The sequence below is a fragment of the Grammomys surdaster genome, unplaced genomic scaffold, assembly GCF_004785775.1.
Source record: "Grammomys surdaster isolate TR1022 unplaced genomic scaffold, NIH_TR_1.0 126029, whole genome shotgun sequence".
Taxonomy (NCBI): domain Eukaryota; kingdom Metazoa; phylum Chordata; class Mammalia; order Rodentia; family Muridae; genus Grammomys; species Grammomys surdaster.
In genome coordinates, this window is record NW_021620842.1 from 1482983 (window position 1) to 1503141 (window position 20159).

At 38.3% G+C, this 20159-nt stretch overlaps 1 protein-coding gene and 1 pseudogene across 3 annotated transcripts in view; both read right to left on the bottom strand.

Moving 5' to 3' along the window:
* Nucleotides 1-1349: 1349 nt before the first annotated feature.
* The window catches only part of Kdm4c (lysine demethylase 4C), a 171482-nt gene continuing 152672 nt past the window's right edge, over nucleotides 1350-20159 (bottom strand). For 2 of the 3 annotated variants that reach the window (XM_028754610.1, XM_028754611.1), the window contains 3 exons: nucleotides 15795-15914; nucleotides 7238-7330; nucleotides 1353-2404 (listed from right to left, as the gene is read on the bottom strand). In XM_028754610.1, coding sequence (XP_028610443.1) covers nucleotides 2228-2404; nucleotides 7238-7330; nucleotides 15795-15914 — 390 coding nt within the window. In that variant the 3' untranslated portion in view covers nucleotides 1353-2227. Of the gene's footprint in view, nucleotides 2405-7237; nucleotides 7331-15794; nucleotides 15915-20159 lie in introns of all 3 variants that reach the window. The other variant, XM_028754608.1, reaches the window with a different exon arrangement.
* LOC114610144 lies at nucleotides 7380-12501 on the bottom strand (annotated as a pseudogene).

Genomic DNA, 20159 nt, shown 5'->3' on the forward strand with positions numbered 1-20159 from the left:
TGTGAGTTAACTCAAGCCAAGTCCAGCATAGGTCAGCCAACTTCAAGACCTATCAGCAAACTAACTGTTCCCTTTGCCACAGGTGAATGGAAATGAATACTCATTTGTTCTTTGTGCTTTGAGATCATCCTTTCCTTTCCTGTCTTTCATTTGTAAAATGAAGGGCGTAACTGAGACTATTAAAGTTCACTCCATACTTTAGGGATTCAGATAATTAAAGGTCTAGAAGTTGGGGCAACTCCTCAGCTAGTGCTAGAATGTGCTGATACTTTCTTTTCAGTGATACAAAGGTGTTCAGCTATAAAAGGAGGGCCTGAAAAGCCTGGGACACAAAATGTCTTACGAGTTCCCCAATAAGACCCATTTTTTCTGCTTTTGAATTTTGGAAACTAAGTTTTTCCCATAGACTAGACTGGAATAATCCTGTCTCAGCCTGTTGTGTCATAGACTTTTCCTGGGAAGACGAAACAGGCACACACATCACACATAGCATACCCACACCATGATACAAACCATATCTACCCCTATCATGTATGTATGTGTACACACACACACACACACACACACACACACACACACATCATTTATTCCAGAAAGAAAAATCCACAATAGACCAATGTATACAACTTAGCTAACCAATGAGTTTTGCTGAGGTTTTTAAAAGGAGTATGGGTAAGGGTTACTTATAAGAGGGATGACTCAAGAGCAGTTTTATAATAAAAAAAATTGCAAACCTAAAACTGTACAGTTTGTAGACAGGTAGTCCTGTGATACTTACTCTGTTAGCAATTCTTCTAGGCTTTGCCCAACAGTTGCCTAGCAACAGCCAGGTAGGGTTTGCTATAACAGGACTGTTTGTTTCTTCCCCCTCCTCTGTTCCTACTGATCTCTTCCCTTCTTTCTCTCTGTTTTCTCTTTCTGTTCCTCTGTCCCTTTCCCACACTCCCTTCTCATGCCCCCAAATAAACTTCATTGGCTGGTACCTGGCGAGGGGTGGGAGGGAGATCCCTCAGCATGGGCCTGCTGAGGTAACCCCTCCCACTGCATCATGCCACTGAATTACAAAATGTATAAAACTCTCCTTTGTATCTTGGTTGGTCAAATCTACTTGCCAAGCTAGTAAGGGGCCTTTGAAAGCCTTCCCAGTTTCTGCTTTTATAGCCATGTAAAAACTGACTTCTGTTTACCTCTGAAGTTTCATAAGCAGCCCCCTCCTTCACGGAGGGTGAGTTTTAGAGAACATTGATAGGCAATAGTCACCCAAATGATGAAAAAAGTGTATGCAGCACCACACCTCCCCGAAAGCTCATTCTCATTAACCCTGAACAAAAAAGCAAATACAGAAGACAGGACAGGAGAAAACAGATTTTAATTTTTAAATACTAATACATTTCCAGGCTGTTTTGCAAAGAAAAATCATGTTACATTAGTTTAAAACTATGCATTAAGTATATTTCTTTAAACTCTAATTTTTACAAACACATAATGAAAGAAATATATATTTTATAAATATCTATTCAGAACAGGAATTATGAAGTGTTCAAAATATCAGGCCAAGATTTTTCCTCTGTAAATATATAAAATTCCCATATACTTCATATGAATTCCTCTTCAAGAGCAAAAAATTTCCTCTTATAAAGACCAACTCAGTTTTCAGACACAATCAAAAGTAATAATATAAAAAAATGGAAAAGTTCTGTACAAGGGAATACAGATAGCACACAGGTAAATTCCATTACCATACATGCCATTTGTGTTTTAAAAATGTTTTATAAAAACTGCCGCTTAAACAAATGTGAGTGAGAATCATTCCCTGGCTGTGGAAAATACATAAATTGTCACTCTACCTCTGGGGTGATGAGGCTTCCACTGAGGGAGTTGGGGAAAGGAATCTCCAAATATGTTCCCTGAGGAGGGACCTGAGCCGAAGAGAGGGAACCTCCTCTTCTCTGGCAGGAGTTTTATCTAGTGGACCATTCACTGTTATTTCCCTTCACTTAGGAATATTCTTTGGGGTCAAACAAATGACTGAGGGGTGATCAGATTACAGAAGCAACTAATAGGTCTCTTCTTGGTTGCTTGGTAACCAAACTCTAGAAGCCTGATTTATTACCAACACCAGAGAAGCACCCTCCACCTGTCCCAGTGCGTATCCCGTACCCCAAGGCTGTCCCTTTGACTTCCCTCTTCTGGTCTGAGTTGCACTGTGGCTGCTGCATGTTATCAACTACTGTCTCTTCTGGCACTTCTTCTGGAAAGAACTCTTCAGGAAAGTACGATACACAGGATCATCCACATACTCATTCTTCAGCCTGGAGCTCAGCACTCTTTGCCTCTTCCTCTCTCCTTGAATTACATCTGCCCCATAAAACGTGTCTTCAAATCGCATGTCAGAGGCTGTGGACTAAATGCAGGAATATATTATTGGGTACAGAAATACTAGACACAGATCTAGGGAACAGAGGCTAGGATCTATCACAGGGTAGAAGGAACCTACCACAGAATCTTATTCTTCCTCACCAGCTAGTTTTCAGGCATACCACATGTGGCTCTATTTAGTCCCAATTTCTTTATCCAGACTGAGGGAGTTTCCCCAAACAAAAGCAAAATTAACGTCTTTTCATATTGAGTCTACTGTAAATGAAAACTCCTAAAAAGAAGCTATGTCTGTAGAAACCGACTGACTAGAATTGGAGGAAGTGCTGTGGTGAGAGGAAAGTGATCCAGGCCTAACAGCTCATCACTAGCTCTAGCCCTCAGAACAGCAGCCACCCACGCCTTCCCACTTCTGTGTTGCATGGAACATCTTGTGACTCACAGATAAAAAACTTTTTGGAATCCATTAACTTAGCAGATCACTAGCTCCCACCAACCCCAAAGTTAATGATGTCATCATAGCATCTTGGGCCTATAGAGAAGCTCCCCCCTTCTTGCTATATTGACCTCTCTGATATTCCCACTAATGTATTTAAATCTTGCTAAGGTATTTAGACTTCCTTTGTCCTATAAAACTATAAAACTTCATGAAATGGCTTCCATGTTGGAATATGAAATTTTAGTTGTCCTAAATCTATGTTCTTGAGTCACAGCCATGTCCCTTTTAGAATGGGAGCTGCAAATTTTACATTAACACTTGCTTAGTCACCATCTCCTCTTGGCTTCTGTGCCAACAGGTTTGTCTTTTTTAGGGAGTGGCGTTGTCAGCAGTCATTCTTAATTCATGCTGAATCCTATTCTTTGTTCCTTTAGCCTTTCTCCACTTCCTTGAAGCTAGTGTGGTTAAATCCCTAGTTCCTAAGTCCTATAGCAGTTCTGTGTTGCTTAACTACTTCACTTGCTGCCTGTTTGCTCATTTTTGATGTTTCAGACTTCATTGTTTTAGCTATCTATTCAACTTTGGGGCCTTTGATCCATATTCTTGGCGTCATTTCCTGTACAGACTCCAAGGATGACTGGATTTCTCACTCTAGCTTAGATCTCTTACATTAAGATCTGCATGTACCTCTGCCCAATAGGTAGGTACCTCAGACTACTCCAGATGGTCTTCAAATTATTCTGTATAAAATGGAACTAAAAGACTTCCTCCATAACTGCCCGTCTTAAGTTTCCTAATTAAGTTTCCTAAATGTCAATACCATGCTCATCTGTACAATCATTTGTCAAAAATTTAATGGTACTGTGGATTCTCTCTTATTCCCATTCGGCCAGGAGCCCTCCATATACTTGAAATAGCTGTGATCCTGACGCAGGGTCCTTCCCTTCTCCTTTTGAACCACTACAACAAATGCAGCAGTCCCAGTCTATCTCCCATTTAACTCCTAGAAAAAAGAGCTCTCTAGAAACACTAATTAAATAATTAAAGGGGGCTACATGTATTTATCTACAGCCTTATCGTCTACCTGTCCTCAAGAATACCTGCACATCCCCAAGCCCAGACTTTTACAACCTAGCACATCCAACTTTCTTCTTTTAGAAGATTAAATTTTATATTATGAGCCATATATGAAGATCTTAAGTTTACTGTCTGGGATAGTTTTTCTTCCATCAAAGAGTCTCTACTACAGAAAAGCTGGAGGGTTCCTACGAGCCCTGAACATGAATGCAGGGATAATCAATGTTCTTCCCATTGGGTGTTTCTTAAGGTAAAAGATATTAGGAATTATAAACTCAATGTATATCCCAACATTAAAGAACAGGCATAGAACTCAGCAACTCTTTAGTAAGTGATTAGGGAAAAGTGAGGCTGTGCTGAGATACTCAAGTAAAGACAAACCTAGATTCAACACTAAAACACCAACTTTCATTCCTGATTCCCTAAGCTGTTTTGCAATCTAGAATTTGTTCTCCACTGGTTTAGGTGAGGGGTATGACTTCTAATGACAACAACAAATAGAATATCTGAGGTTTGATAACAAAGTAGATAGACTGTTACTCTTTTAGGAGTTGAAAACAAATGGTCCATTGTGAAGAAGAGAGGAAAGGGAGCAGACAGAAGGAAGCCTGAAATTTGGAAATGTTTCAAGTTCGCAGATGCATATATTTTCTGCCCAGCAGCTCGTGAGGCTAATTTATGGGTTCCCTAGAGAGTGTCATATTTCATTTGGGAAGGAAACTTAGAACTGTGATTTGGTTGGATCTTTTTGTCATCAGGAAGAAATATTTTGTTTTAGTAACTCTTAGAAAGCACCTCCTCTGAGTTATATTCCACTTTTAGAAGTGCTAAAGTTACTAAAGGAGGAAATAATGCATCTATGAAAGTGTTGCTACTGTGCAGAAACAGCAGAAGTCAGCTCTTAAACACAATAGTAAAGTCAATTTACCAGGAGCTCTAGTTAATTATGCAATGGTTGCCATGGTTACTCTATGAGACAATAAAAGGTAATGGGGCTGTTTCTGAAAAGAGTACAAAAAAGCCCAGCACAGTCATTATGCAGTCGGCTGGCTCTCTTAAAACATTTCTCCCCAAGCCAGAAGAATCCGAGGGAGGCAAAGTCCTAAAACATGAAGGTTCAATGATAAGCACTGCTTATCAATCTTTCTCAAACCAAAAAATTCTGTAAGCATAAAATATCTATTAATGAGTATTCAATTAGATTTGACTCCCCAGCTGGAGAAGTGTAAGACAACCTACCTGAAGGCAGGTTATTGACTGAAAGGTACAGCAGTCTTTGATCTAGTAACAAAAGTGGCAAGGCTGTAGCTACAAAATACTATTTCCTACTGGGCTTAGCTGCTGGGCATACTGGACTACATTCACTGTATTTTTCTTCACTATTTTGTTAAAGTTAAAGTGTACTCAGAGAAGTTGGAGATGTCACAATATTCATCATCCTGGCATGTAGGATAGGGCATGAGGCAGACTAGAAACACAAAGAAATCCTTGGCCTCTTAATGAATTAAAACCCAGATTAGCTCACATGTGGACCTGTTTCAAAACAGAAACAAACAAACAAAAAAAAAACAGTGGATGGGGAGAAACGTATTGAGAATTAATACACACTACAAAATGACACTCAGGAGACTTAAGAAGACATCATAGAATCAAGACCATATCTACTATGGAATAAAAAGATTTTATCTGTTTAGAGAATAAAGTGAACTCATAAGAAACAGGAATGTGAAGTATCTAAGAATCAATTTAGTATGCATACCAGCTATACACATCAGAAAACCAAGAGACTTTTAGAAGGTTTCCTACTCTATTACTCTAGACCCAAATCTTTAGGGTCTAACAAAAGATAAAAAAGAGCAAAGCAAAACAGGAAGAGTAGAGGAGAGCCAATAGGAGATATGGATTATATAGTGAGGGTCAGCCATCTTTAACAATTTCAAGTTTTCCTGAGACTTCAGTATATTTTAAGAAATATTTACTTTTATTTTATGTGTATGAGCAGTGTTCCTTGAAGTGTTTCCAGTGCCCATAGAGGACAGAAGAGGGTGTTGGATACACTGGACCCTGGAGTTATCCATAGTTGTAGCTACCATGTGGGTGTGGGTATAGAAAACCAAACCCAGGTCCTCTCCAAGACTGGGATGGAACAGTAGTGCCAACCTCTAGCCCCAGGTTTCAAGACCTTAAAATGCTGACAAGGTACCCATGCTTCAGGAATATTTGTCTCTACAATTGGTGCACTTAATTTTCTCTTTGCTCACAGGCATCGTAATCTGTTTATTTATTTATTTTTTTTAACTAGAATGTTCTCAGAGTGTGTGCAGGTTTCCTGAATTGCCCACATTTCACTGGGTGAGCAGTAACACTGACCCTGTGTCTTGTTCTCTCCTGACTTCTTACGTCCTTCCTCCGAAGGTGCAGCTGAGAGGGAACTGTACATCCGTTGTGGGTTCCCTGCCTCAGGATCTCACCTGACAACACAGGAACTGAGCATTTAATACACAGCTTAAAGAAGCTCTTGGTTTTCAAAAATGACTATCATAACTCTGTCTCTGCAAGAGGATATAATCAGTAAGAGTGTATGAAAAAGTCAAATGTATTCATAAAATTAACTTCTCTATTGAAAATTTGTTACTTTCATAGAGATGCTATAGATATGACTCCAAATGAATAAACCGCACTTAATTTTACACTCGGCTAAATATAGTACAATAGTATGGAACCTACATCATTATGAATTACATTTAAAAATAAGTTTAGGCCACACAAATTTACTTATCTTTAGTGGCATGCATTGGACTTGGCAAAAAATATATGTACATACACATGTGTGCTTATTATAACTCTTTTAGAATTCCTACTACTAATATTCTGGCTTTGTTATGTCTTTATGAAAATGAGAGTTTAGACACAAACATCAGTGAGTGCATTACATAGAACTTCATCAATACAAGATAAGATTACTGGACACTGTTCTCTAATGCTACCTCTTTAATCTGTTGTTGAATACTTTCTTTTAATGTAACTTCCACTAACAAAGAGTAAATACCTTAATATTATATTTGTTTACCCCAGAGCTTTGTATAAAGGACAAATTTAGTAACTATTATTGTGTCAATAAATTTTAACACAAAGTACTGCCATTTGATCCCATTTGAAGTAAACTATGTATATACTGGTTTTCCTGTTTTTGTCCAAGTTGAGACTTGCATTCATCAAGTTACAACAAGGGAAAAGTTACTTTGTCTTTCTGAAAAATTAACCACAATCCCAAGGTTGTTTTAGGCTTGGGAAATCATAGAGAATAGAAACTTAACCTAAGTGGCATCTGTCATTGGCACTTACGAAACGAGCCTTTACTCTCTTGGGTAACTCTTCATCTAAAGTGTATATGTCTTCTCTCTTCATTGCTATCTGGGATCCATCTTCAAATTCAACCTAAAGAAACAAAAGTCATTGTGATATGTAGTAAAACCAAACAAGTACTGACCATTTTTTTCAGAGTTCCAATTAACTATGGGGGTGGGGCTGGGGGACAGGGAAGTAAAGGACTCTAACAGAGAAAGTATGGAATGAGCAAAAGTAAGGAACATTAGAAGAGCATTTTCTTACCCAACTAAGAACAAAGTAAGTTGAGAAACAGCCAAGACTGTTAAAGAGGACAGACTTAAAATATGAGCTATGAAAACTTTAATACCTAAAAATCAACTAAGAAAATGAGGGCTTATCAGATAATTTCTCTGAAAAGTGGCAAATCCTGCATTAAGATGGGCTGGGCTTGCTAGCATCGTGTCTTATTAACAGAAATTATTAGAAGAAAGAAAAAACAGCCTACAAAAAAAAAAAATGAGAAAAAGTATTTGAGAACTGTACAACAGGTGGGAATATCCAGAATACCTAAAGAGCTACAAAAATTGAAAACCAGGTACCAAACCGAGTTTAAAAACAAAACAAAAAAACAAAAACAAACAAACAAAAAAACCATACGAAGTCATTAGTAAATGGGCTAGTGAAATGAATAGACTACCCTCAGAAGAAATAGAAATGTTCAATAAATACTTGAAAAATTGTTCAATATTCTGAGCTATCCAGAAAATACAAATTAAAACTGGTCTAAGATTCTTGTTCCAGTTAGAATGACTATTATCAAGTAAACAAAGAACAACAACAAATGCTAGAAGGTTGTGTGGGAAAGCAGGGATCTTACACACTACTGGTAGAATTCTGCATTAGTACAGTCACTGTAGAAATCAGTATTGAGACTCCTTACAAAGGCAGAAACACAACTACGATAATCAATGTATACCATTTCATGGTACACCTCTGAAGGACTAAGTCAACATACCACAGAAATATTTGCATATCCATGTTTATTTCTGCATGTATTCAAAATAGCAAGGAAGTGGAAACACACTATATATCTGCCAGTGAACAAAGAATATGAGGCAAACATAAAAAGAAATTTACTCATTATAAACAAAATAAAATTATGTCATTTCCAGAAGAATGGATGAAACAGGACAATATTGTGTTAAGCAAAGGAACGCAGATCCCAAAAGACACATATTAGATATTTTCTTTCATATGTAGAATCTAGACTTAAATTTATTTATGTTTGGTGTTTGTGTGTTGTTAAATTCAAAGAGAACCTTGAGAGGTAAAGATGGTATGTTATGGAAATGGGGGAGACAGGGTAATGGAATGCATAGCAATGTAAAATCAGAAGAGAGTTGTTTGGGGATAAAAAAAGAACACAAATATGGAAGACAGGGATGGGAGAGCAGACTGCAAGAACAAAGTGAATTGACATAATTCCATGAATGGCATAAGGAAATCCATTACTTGTGTGCTAACTTTTAAAAGTAATTTAAAAACAGAAAGTTAAAAGAGTTAATTCTCCGAGAAAGCTTGGCTGGAAGGAGCTTGAGCTCATTCTATAGCTAAAACCAGGACTAGTGAGTGCCCCACAAGCTGAGCTCAGTACTCCTGAGCTGCTGGTGATCTTCATATGGATACTGAAGTTCTGCAACTCAGACTCTAGCCTGCTCTCCTTGGCCTTCAGCAGCTTGTAGTTAAGTGGCTATCTTGATGTCAAGTTCGAGCTTGTTGTTCATCAGTTCCTGGCACTCTTGAAGGTGCTGGGCCATACACTGCTGGGCCCACTGCAGGGCAGCCTCTAGCTCATCCAGCTTGGCATTGGCAGCCTTAATGACCAACTCCCTATGTTGCTCAGTATTAGCGATGCAGCCTCCAGGGTTGCCCCCTCTGGTTTTGAGATTTTCATCTCCACCTGCGGGTAGTTGCTGTTGCAATTCACGATGAAGATCTCTGTAAGGCACAGTTATCACAGGGTCTCCTGGAACATGCTGGCTTCAGTTGGCTATATCCTCATATAGGGAACAGGCTTCAGTGATGATGGTGTCCATGTCCAGGGAATGGCTGTTATCCATAGATAGTACCACAAACATGCCTGCAAACTCACAGATTTCCTCTTCATAGATCTGCTAGAGGAAGTTGATCTTAATCAGCTTGTTTAGGTGGGGGCTCCCATTCCATCTTGTTCATATATGTTTCATCCACATCCTTCTTGATGAGTACAAATTTATTCTCCATCTCTATACTGCTGATCTCATCCTTGGACTTCTTGAAGTCCTCCACCAAGCCCTGAATGTTGCCAAGCTCAGCCTCCAGCTTCAGTGTTTCCTGGCCCAAGGCTTCCAGTGGCCTGAAAAGGTTGCTGATATAGCTATCAAACATGTTGTCCATGTTGCTCCTTGCTATCTTCTGTTGCTACAACAGATCAATTTGGTCTCCAGCATCTTGTTCTGCTGCTCCAGGAAGCACAACTTCTCAATGAAGGCTCTGGTTCACTGTGACCACTGTAATGTCCCCTACACCAAGCCCCCTGAAGCTACTCAGACCCATGCTGGTACCCAGGCTTCTCTGTAAACTAGTACTGCTGCTACCCACTCAGGAAAAGCTGGAAACACTAATTTTGACACTGGTTGCACTCATATATGATGGGCTGCTAAATGTCCGGGTCCTGGAGGTGCACATCTTGCAGGATTTCTGTGTCACACTGGTGGACACGGTCAGATCTGAGTGAAGGCAGTGAGATGAAGTTGGAGGTTTGAGAGCAAGCTGAGCAGCTGCTTATAGGCCCCAGCTGGAGGATATTTATATTACTTTTCTCCTCTAGTAGTATGCAGAGCACACTACCTAAAAGCACCATGAATGCTATTCAGTAGGAATGAAACTAGTTGAGCATCAACTCGAGTTCTTCGTCTTTGGCATCAGCGTCTTATCATCAGGTTGTGAAAAATAACCAATAGCCTTGGCAATACCTATGATGTTAGACTCTGTGTGTGTGTGTGTGTGTGTGTGTGTGTGTGTGTGTGTGTGTGTGTGTTCGGGGCAGGGGCAGGGGCGGGGGTTTCTATGGGTCCCCTTTGGTGAATGACTCAACAAGATGCAAACAATTCCTAGCGCTGGAGGTTGTATTTGGTGGCTGATATCTTTACTTGGTGGTTTTAAGATGTTACATTTTAGTTTGGGCATTACCTCCATTATAAGGTGATATATTTTTCTCATTCCTTGAGGTCCTCTCCTTCCCCCTGGATTCTTACTAGTTACCTAACTTCTATAGTTATTGGAATGAAACGCACACATCAATAAGTTAAAAATTATTGGCACACACCAATAAGTTAAAAATTAATTTCCACATAAGAGAAGATGTGCTGTATTTTGCTTCTGGGCTCTGAGTTACTCACCCAAAATCTTGAATAATTGTTTCTACCTTCATCCATTTACTTTTTTTTTTTTTTTGGGTCTGGATGACCTGTCTACTGGTTAAGTGTGGGATACTGAAGCAATCCATTATCACTGTGTTAGGATTCACATGTGATTTTAGCTGTATACTATTTCTTTTAGGAACTTGAGTAGTCTTGGTTTGGTGTATAAATATTCAGAATTATAATATCCTCATGGCAAATTTTTCTTTTGATGAATACGTAATGTTCCTTCTCTTTAGATTTTTTTTTAAATCTATTTTGTATTTTTGACATCTTGTGTATAATATTATCTCTGGTTATGTCTTCTGGGAGCTTTAAATGCATGAGCAATTCTCTAGAATTGGGAAATTTCTTGTCATGATAAAATGTGTATGCCTTTAGATTGTTATTTCAGTTTGTTCTTCTACCCGGGGTAGTCTTAGGTATGGCCTTGTGAGCATATTCCAGGGTTCTTGAATAGCAGGTGTCAGGATTATACTGTCAGGATAATCTTTTTTTTTCTATTCTTTTTCTATTCCTTTTCTTTGCCTTTCCCTGTTTATTTTATACACAGAACTGAATTTCATATTACCCCAACTTTGTCCTCTAGTCTTAATATTCATTCTTTTGCTTGTTTTTTTTTTCTGTTGATTATGTACACAGTACTTTATGTTTGACTCATGTTGAGGAATCCTGCTAAAGCAGTCCACCATGACAATAGCTTTCTGAGCCTGGTGCAAAAATAGGGGGTCTCCCTTTCTTAGGGGGTGGAGAGGTTCCCTGTCTCCGCCACTGACTGGAGAGTGTACCTGAATACAGCTGGCTGGCCTTATCTGAAAAGTGATCTTGTACAGAGATCTCTGTAAGGTCGCATACCTCAGCATGCACATCCTCCTCTGGCTTCCCGCCTGCATGATAATTAGTTGCTGTATTATAACCAATCAGCCCTTCCTGTTTACTTTATTCCATGATCAATTAGCCCTTTCCATCCATATCCCTAAAAAAGCTCTCATATACACTATCCCTGAAATAATAAACTAAACTTATTTGACTACGGCCTCTGGAGGTCATTTTACCATATTCACTGCCTTCTGAACACTGCTCTATGCCTCTGCTTCCTTTGTACTCCTGTGCTGGTGGCCAACAGCCTCCTAGGAGAAAAGGGGCACAGGTAGCAAAGATTTGCTCACTCATTCCTTGCATTTCTGTTTGACTCTTTTTCCTTGAGCTTTTTTTCCCAGCTGCTGACCTCTTCGTACTTTATTAAGTTTCTTTTCTAGGTCCTGAATTGCTTAAGTTCTCTACTTGGCCACTGAGCCTTTGTCGAAGTGATACTGAAATCTTTTCTAGCATTTCAGCTATGCCATTATCTATGGATTTTTCATATTGATGTGTAGTAAATGGTTTTTAATGTTAATGTATTGTTGAGATGTCAGAGTGGCTTATCTTGATATTGTTGCATTTTGTGCATCTGCTGGGATGAATGTGTCTAGTCTTTATTTTCCCTTTCTTTCCCTCTTTCTGTTTGTTTCATGTAAGTCTTCATGGTGAGCTATATTTGTTTGGGTTTATGTTCCTCTCTACTACTTGGGAGGAGCCTGACTATAGTTAACAGGAAAAAAAAATTATTAGCAATCTCTTGCAGTCAAAGACAATTATGTACTTTACTTGTGACCTATAGGGTTATAAAACAAAAGCACTAGGATCATTTGCCACTGTGTGTTCGTACCAAATCCCAGCTGATGTTACCTTTATCTGGTAGAGTTACTGTCTGGGAATACTTGTACTTGTACCTGGATCAGGCTTACTGATTTCTTGGGTTCTCCAGCGATTGCTCATTTAGGCAGTGGCTATACATTTTATATATCCTTCAGCCTAGTCATTCCAGGGTATATAAGTAGAGAGAGTCAGAGTACCTGGTGAAGAACTTCAGCCACAGCTCCCAGGGTCAGCATAGCCTCAGCCACCTCTTCAGTACACTTTAAAAAGCTTTTATAACTATTATTATTTTTCCAAATTCAAATAGACCTCTAGCATGTAAATGTCATAGCATATAAATATCACCAGTATGTGAAAACACAGTATCTTTTAAAAGAAAAACATTTTCAACTCCTTTCTTACGTTAGTAAAATGACAGCAACTAATTCTGAAATTTTTTTTTAGACCATAGGGAACTTAGAGAAAAGTCCATGATCCTGGCCTACCTGAGGCCTGGATAGTGAGGGCTCAGGAATTATTCCAGCATCAGTTTTTGTAAAAGAAAACAAAATTGGTGGGATGAGTAGACATTTGATATATTGCAACTCCTAAGTCTCCTAGGATTCAAAATCTCTAGCTATTTTGATTTTCCTTATTTTTCACTTTTAATCAAATACAGCAGTACTTCAAAAGTCTAAAGATGAGTCGAATTATGCAGTGGTTCTATGACATCAACAAAACAGAAATGGAAGCACACATTAAACATGTTTTTGTTTTCATTTACATTCATGTACTCCTAACATAAGATTCTAACAGCGTGGAATCAGGCTGTGGTCACAAAAAAAACTTTGTTGCTCCTGCCTAGAAGGCTGAGAAAAATAGGGTTCATCCTGGCCTTTTCTACTTACAAAATGGCTCCCTTAGCAGTAAAGTAGGTAAGGTGTCTTCTCACTTATACATTTACTAGCATAGCTTTAACTATCTGTGACTAATTTTCTTATCCTTAAAAGAGTTAAAATTTGTTCACTGAGCTGTCTCCTTCCCTTATGTGTACACTAGGAATTAATAAAACTTATTTTGCAGGACTATTATAAGAAGCAAAATTACACACACAAACACACAGAAACATACAATCACATAAACAGATATAAGCATACACACACATACATACATACATACATACATACACAGACACTCATATACAGAGATGCTCACAGACCCAAATTTAGACACACAAATATACACACAGATAAATACAGCCACATATATACACATACAGACATACACACAGACACAAATATGCACATAAAGAGCCACATCAATACACATAAACAAAGATACATATAACCACACAGGCCCAAATCCATACACATACAGATAAAAACACACACCTGCAAATATGCACACAGACCCATACATTACAGACACACACAAACATACACAGATTTAGTATACATGTACTGTGTGCCTGATATTTATCTCTTTGCACTTTAATGACTATCTGGTTTATTTTACGGTGAAACTGAAATACAGCACAAAGTGGTCTCAAGGGGCCACTTGGTTTAATGAGGAATTTTATACTAGTTGTAATTAAAGAGATACTTTTAACACAAGCTTTAATTTTCATTGACTCCATATTTATGGCTGCAATTTTATGTTGCTGGGCTAAAACACTGACTACTAATTAGCCTGCATTTTAACATGTGATACTTTTATGTAGCAATGAGCTTTGTTATATAGCTTCACTATTTCTCTTATTAAATGTGACATTTTGTTTTTGAATGCTATATTAATACTTTCTCCAGGAATCTTCTGTATTATCTAGCCCCCTGTGAGGTTTACTTAATTGTGCACAATCTGCTACAAAGATGCTGTAGCACATATCCCATCATTACATAGCACTAAAATACATATGGGAATGACTGAAATAGCCAACAGTATACACACATCCTCTACTTGCTAACTTTTAGTTTTTTATGGTGTAATAAAAACACAGTATCCAAAACAACTTGGGAAGGTGAGATTTTATTTCATTTTCACATCAAAGTCCATTACTGAAGTCAGGGCAGAACCTCAAGGCAGGAACTAAAACAGGGACCAGGGAAAATTGGAGGATCACTACTTACTGGTTTCCTTAGCCTGTTTTCTTATATAACTCAGGACTATCTGCAGAGGTATGACATACACACAATGAGCTAGGCTCCCATCCATCAACCACTAATTAAAAAGATGTGCCACAGATTACCTAAAGGCCAGTCTCACGGAAACATTTTCTGAATTGAGGATCTTCTTTCCAGATATCTCTAGCTCTTGTCAACATGAAAGGAAACTTGACAGAATACCAACTCTTGTGGAATTTCATAGACCATGAAAAAGTGTTCTCTCATGTTTTCTAAATTTCTTTGAGCATCTTTTAATTACATTTGGTTCTAGTTTCTGGTACCCTATCTTGTAATGCACTCTTCCTTTTAAGCCCTTATCGGTTTGTTAAGTTCCTTTACTCAAACTAGAGTCTTATTATTCTTTAGCCTGTTTTGCATCTGAATCATCTTGGTTTTCCCTGTTTTTACTATACCATTTATACTAGAATGTTTATTTGTGACATGGTGTCATTGAAATCCACTGCTTCAGTTTTAAAGTCCTCCAAGGGATAGGAATGCACATGTGCTACCCATGTTGTTTCCCTTTTGTGAGTTGAACTCATCTTTATTTCGGGTAAAAATATAAAATTCCAGTATAGTTATTCATGTAAAATTCCCTAGTGAGCAGAATATACACTTGATAATATTACCTTTTCCTAAACAATTATTTTTTAAACTTGAGTAGATGACAACTGTAAGTTCCTTAGAACATATGTCAATGCTCCTCCCCTGACTTAGTTTTATCTGAGATTCCTTCTCCATCCACGGAAATCAAGTCAGGGGCTGCTGGTTGAACAGCTATCACAATATTACCACAAAAGTAATATATAACGCTGTATCAACTTCACAAATGAATGTTACATCCATATCCATCCATCATTCTATCTATCTATCTATCTATCTATCTATCTATCTATCTATCTATCTGATTCCTGTAGTTCTGGGCTTTGAACATGCAAAGCAAGTGCTCTACTGCTGAGCTATATAATAACTCAAGCTCCATGTTCTGGCTTAAGGTGAAATTAGCCAATTCTCATAATGAAAACACTCTCATAATGAAAAACAGCCTACTATCTACTCGCTGAACAATATACTAAACTAACCATTTACCAACTGTTAGGGTTCCTCGGTGTTCAATCAGGCAACTAAACTATGTTACTAAACTATAAGTTGAAACCAAGGCTGCTAGACATTGACATTTTGCCTTTCACAAAATAAAAGGAAAGGCACAAAATCCATCTCCCTCTGGTATCTCCTGTCCATCTCAAACACCAAAGAGAGAGCAGCACCCACCTGATACATGTAGGCAACATTTGATCCAAGATACTTTGCCCCATAGAGTTTACCATCAGGCCATTTGACTTGGATGACTTCTCCCTCCGCAGGAGGGCCCAGCTTCACACAGTTCCGGCTCTGTGGAATTAACGGAAAGACATTTTAAGGCAAGTGACTAAGTGAACACATTTGGAGCTTAGTAAATGATGAACTCTTGGGAATTAAAAAGAAAAATTGTCCCCATGTTATAGGATTATTATCTTGATTGGATGTTCAGGGAACAGATATGCAGTAAAGGAGCACTTAAAGATTTAGCCTATACTATTAAGTTGCAGGAGCCCCATAAGACAAGCAAGAAAACAAACAAACAAAACAACGAACAATCAGTACTTTACATTTACTATTTAACAAAGAATTGTCAAGGCAAAAAGAAGCTCAAATAATAAATATGAAGTGCTTTGCCAGAGAGGAAGAGACCAGCTAGGGATTCATTATACCTAACATTTCTGTAGCAATTTTCAATTAACAAAGTGCTTCAGGACTCCCCTTGCCCACCCCCCACCCCCCCGCTTGGTCTTTTTGGCTTGGGCAGAAACCTAGCTGGTCTGTTCCCAGGAAGACACCATATCCTGAGCCATCCTTGAGGAGCCACTGCACTCAGAGCAGCTGGTAAGAACCCTCTCCCACTACCCTACGCTTGAAAGCTACAACTGGGAGCCTGGGGCACCCAGGACCCCTCAGGCACCCAAACCTGGCCCCTCTGGAATACCACTCCCCTTCTGTCCCTCCCTTGGTCCTTTTGACAGGGGCAGACAACTATCTGGTCTGCTACCATGAAGACAGCATATCCAGAGTTATCCAAGAGGAGCCATTCTACCCAGACCAGCAAACACCTAGCTGGTCTGCTGCCATGGGGACACCATATCCTGCCTGAGCCATCCTAGAGGAGCCATTGTACTCAGAGCAACAGGATTTCAGGATCCCAGAGGCAGCCTGAGTCCTAGGAGTTCTTCTACCCAGGAGCTCAGGATCACCAGATCACAGAGATATCTGGACTCTTCGGAGTTCTGACACAAGAAAGATAACTGGAAAGATAGCTCCAGTCAGAGACAGTTGAGTACAGATAGCATTAGAGTTAACCAGAGGACAAAAGGCAAGCGCAAGAACATAAGTAACAGAAACTAAAGTTACTTTGCATCATCAGAACCCAATTCTCACACCATAGCAAGCCCTGGACATACCATCACACCAGAAAAGCAGGATTCAGAATTAAAATCACTTCTCATGATGATGATAGAGGACTTTAAGAAGGACATAAATAACTCCCTTACCCTTAAAGAAATACAGGAGAACACAAGTAAACAGGTAGAAGCCCTTAAAGAGGAAACACAAAAATCCCTTAAAGAATTTCAAAAAAACACAACCAAACAGGTGAAGGAATTAAACAAAACCATCAGGAATCTAAAAATGGAAGTAGAAACAATAAAGAAATCTCAAAGGGAGACTACCCTGGAGATAGAAAACCTAGGAAAGAGATCAGGAGTCATAAACGCAAGCATCACCAACAGAATATAAGAGATAGAGGAGAGAATCTCAGGTGCAGAAGATACCATAGAAAACATTGAACAACTGTCAAAGAAAATGCAAAATGCAAAAGGCTCCTAACCCAAAACAACCAGGAAATCCAGGACACAATGAGAAGACCAAACCTAAGGATAATAGGTATAGAAGAGAGTGAAGATTCCCAACTTAAAGGGCCAGTAAATATCTTCAACAAAATTATAGAGAAAAACTTTCCTAACCTAAAGAAACAGATGCCCATGAACATACAAGAAGCCTACAGAACTCCAAACAGACTAGACCAGAAAAGAAATTCCTCCCATCACATAATAATCAAATCATCAAACGCACAAAATAAAGAAAAATACTAAAAGCAGTAAGAGAAAAAGTCAAGAAACATATAAAGGCAGATCTATAAGAATTACACCAGACTTCTCACCAGGGACTATAAAAGTCAGAAGATCCTAGAATGATATCATACAGGCCCTAAGAGAACAGAAATGACAGCCCAGACTACTATACCTAGCAAAACTCTGAATCACTATTGATGAAGAAACCAAGATACTCCATGGCAAAACCAGTTTTACACAATATTTTCCCATAAATCCAGCACTTCAAAGGATACTGATGGAAAACTCTAACACAGGAGGGAAACTACAACCTAGAAAAAGCAAGACAGTAATCTTTCAACCAAAACAAGATAGCTACACAAACATAATTCCACCTCTAATAACAAAAATAACAGGAAGACACAATCATTTTTTCTTAATATCTCTTAACATCAATGGACTCAATTCCCCAATAAAAAGATGTAGACTATCAGACTGGATACACAAACAGGACCCAGAATTTTGCTGCACACAGGAAACCCACCTCAGTGACAAAGACAGTCACTACCTCAGAGTAAAAGGATGGAAAAGAATTTTCCAAACAAATGGTCCCAAGAAACAAGATGGGGTAGCCATTCTAATATCAAATAAAATCGACTTTCAACCAAAAGTAATCAAAAAAGATAAGGATTACTTCATACTCATCAAAGGAAAAATCTGCCAAGAAGAACTCTCAATTCTGAACATCTATGTTCCAAATGCAAGGGCACCCACATACATAAAAGAAACTTTACTAAAGCTCAAAGCACACATTGCACCTCACACAATAACAGGGATTTAAAGACCCTCACTCTCAGCAATGGACAAATCATGGAAAGAGAAACTAAACAGACATACAGTGAAATTAACAGAAGTTATGAACCAAATGGATTTAACAGATATCTATAGAACATTTCATCCTAAAACAAAAGAATATACCTTTTTCTTAACACCTCATGGTACCTTATTCAAAACAGACCATATAATGGATCACAAAGGAGGCCTCAGCAGACACAAAAAGACTGAAATAATCCCTTGCATCCTATCAGATCACCATGGACTAAGGCTGGTCTTCAATAATAACAAAAACAATGGAAAGCCCACATACATGTGGAAACTGAACAATGCTCTACTCAATGATGAATTGGCCAAGGAAGAAATAAAGAAAGAAATTAAAGACTTTTTAGAATTTAATGAAAATGAGGATACATCATACCAAAACTTGTGGGACTCCATAAAGGCAGTGCTAAGAGGAAAACTCACAGCTCTTAGTGCCTACAAAAAGAAACTGGAGAGAGCATACACTAACAACTTGACAATACACCTGAAAGCTCTAGAACAAAAAGAAACAAATACACCCAAGAGGAGTAGATGGCAAGAAATAATCAAACTCAGGGCTGAAATCAACCAAGTAGAAATAAAAAGAACTATACAAAGTACCAAAAAGACCAGGAGCTGGTTCTTTGAGAAAATCAACAAGATAGATAAACCCTTAGTCAGACTAACCAGATGGCACAGAGACAGTATGCAAATTAATAAAATCTGAACTGAAAAGGAAGACATAACAACAGAAACCCAGAAAATTAAAAAAAAAAACAGATCCTACTACAAAAGCCTATACTCAATAAAATGGAAAATCTGGATGAAATGGACAATTTTCTAGACAGATACCAGGTTCCAAAGGTAAATCAGGAGCAGATAAACCATCTAAAGAGTCCCATAACTGCTAAAATAATAGCAGCAGTCATTAACAGTCTCCATACCAAAAAAAAAAAAAAAAAAAAAAGCCCAGGACCAGATAGTTTTAGTGCACAATTCTACCAGACCTTCCAAGAAGACCTAATACCAATTCTCTTTAAACTATTCCACAAAATAGAAACAGAAGGAACACTACCCAATTCGTTCTATGAAGCCACAATTACACTCATACCTAAACCACACAAAGACAGAAGAAAGAGAACTTCAGACCAATCTCCTTTATGAATATCGATTCAAAAATTCTCAATAAAATTCTTGCAAACTGAATCCAAAAACACATCAAAACAATTATCCATCACGATCAAGAAGGCTTTATCCCAGGAATGCAGGGTTGGTTCAATATACGGAAATCCATCAATGTAATCAACTATATAAACAAACTCGAAGAAAAAATCCATATGATCATCTCACTAGATGCTGAGAAAGCATTTGACAAAATTTAACACTCCTTCATGGTAATAGTCTTGGAAAGATCAGGAATTCAAGGCCCATACCTAAATATAGTAAAAGCAATATACAGCAAGCCAGTAGCCAACATCAAGCTAAATGAAGAGAAACTTGAAGCAATCCCACTAAGATCAGGGACTAGACAAGGCTGCCCACTCTCCCCCTACCTATTCAATATACTACTAGAAGTCAAAGGGATACAAATAGGAAAGGAAGAAGTCAAAATTTCACTATTTGCAGATGATATGAT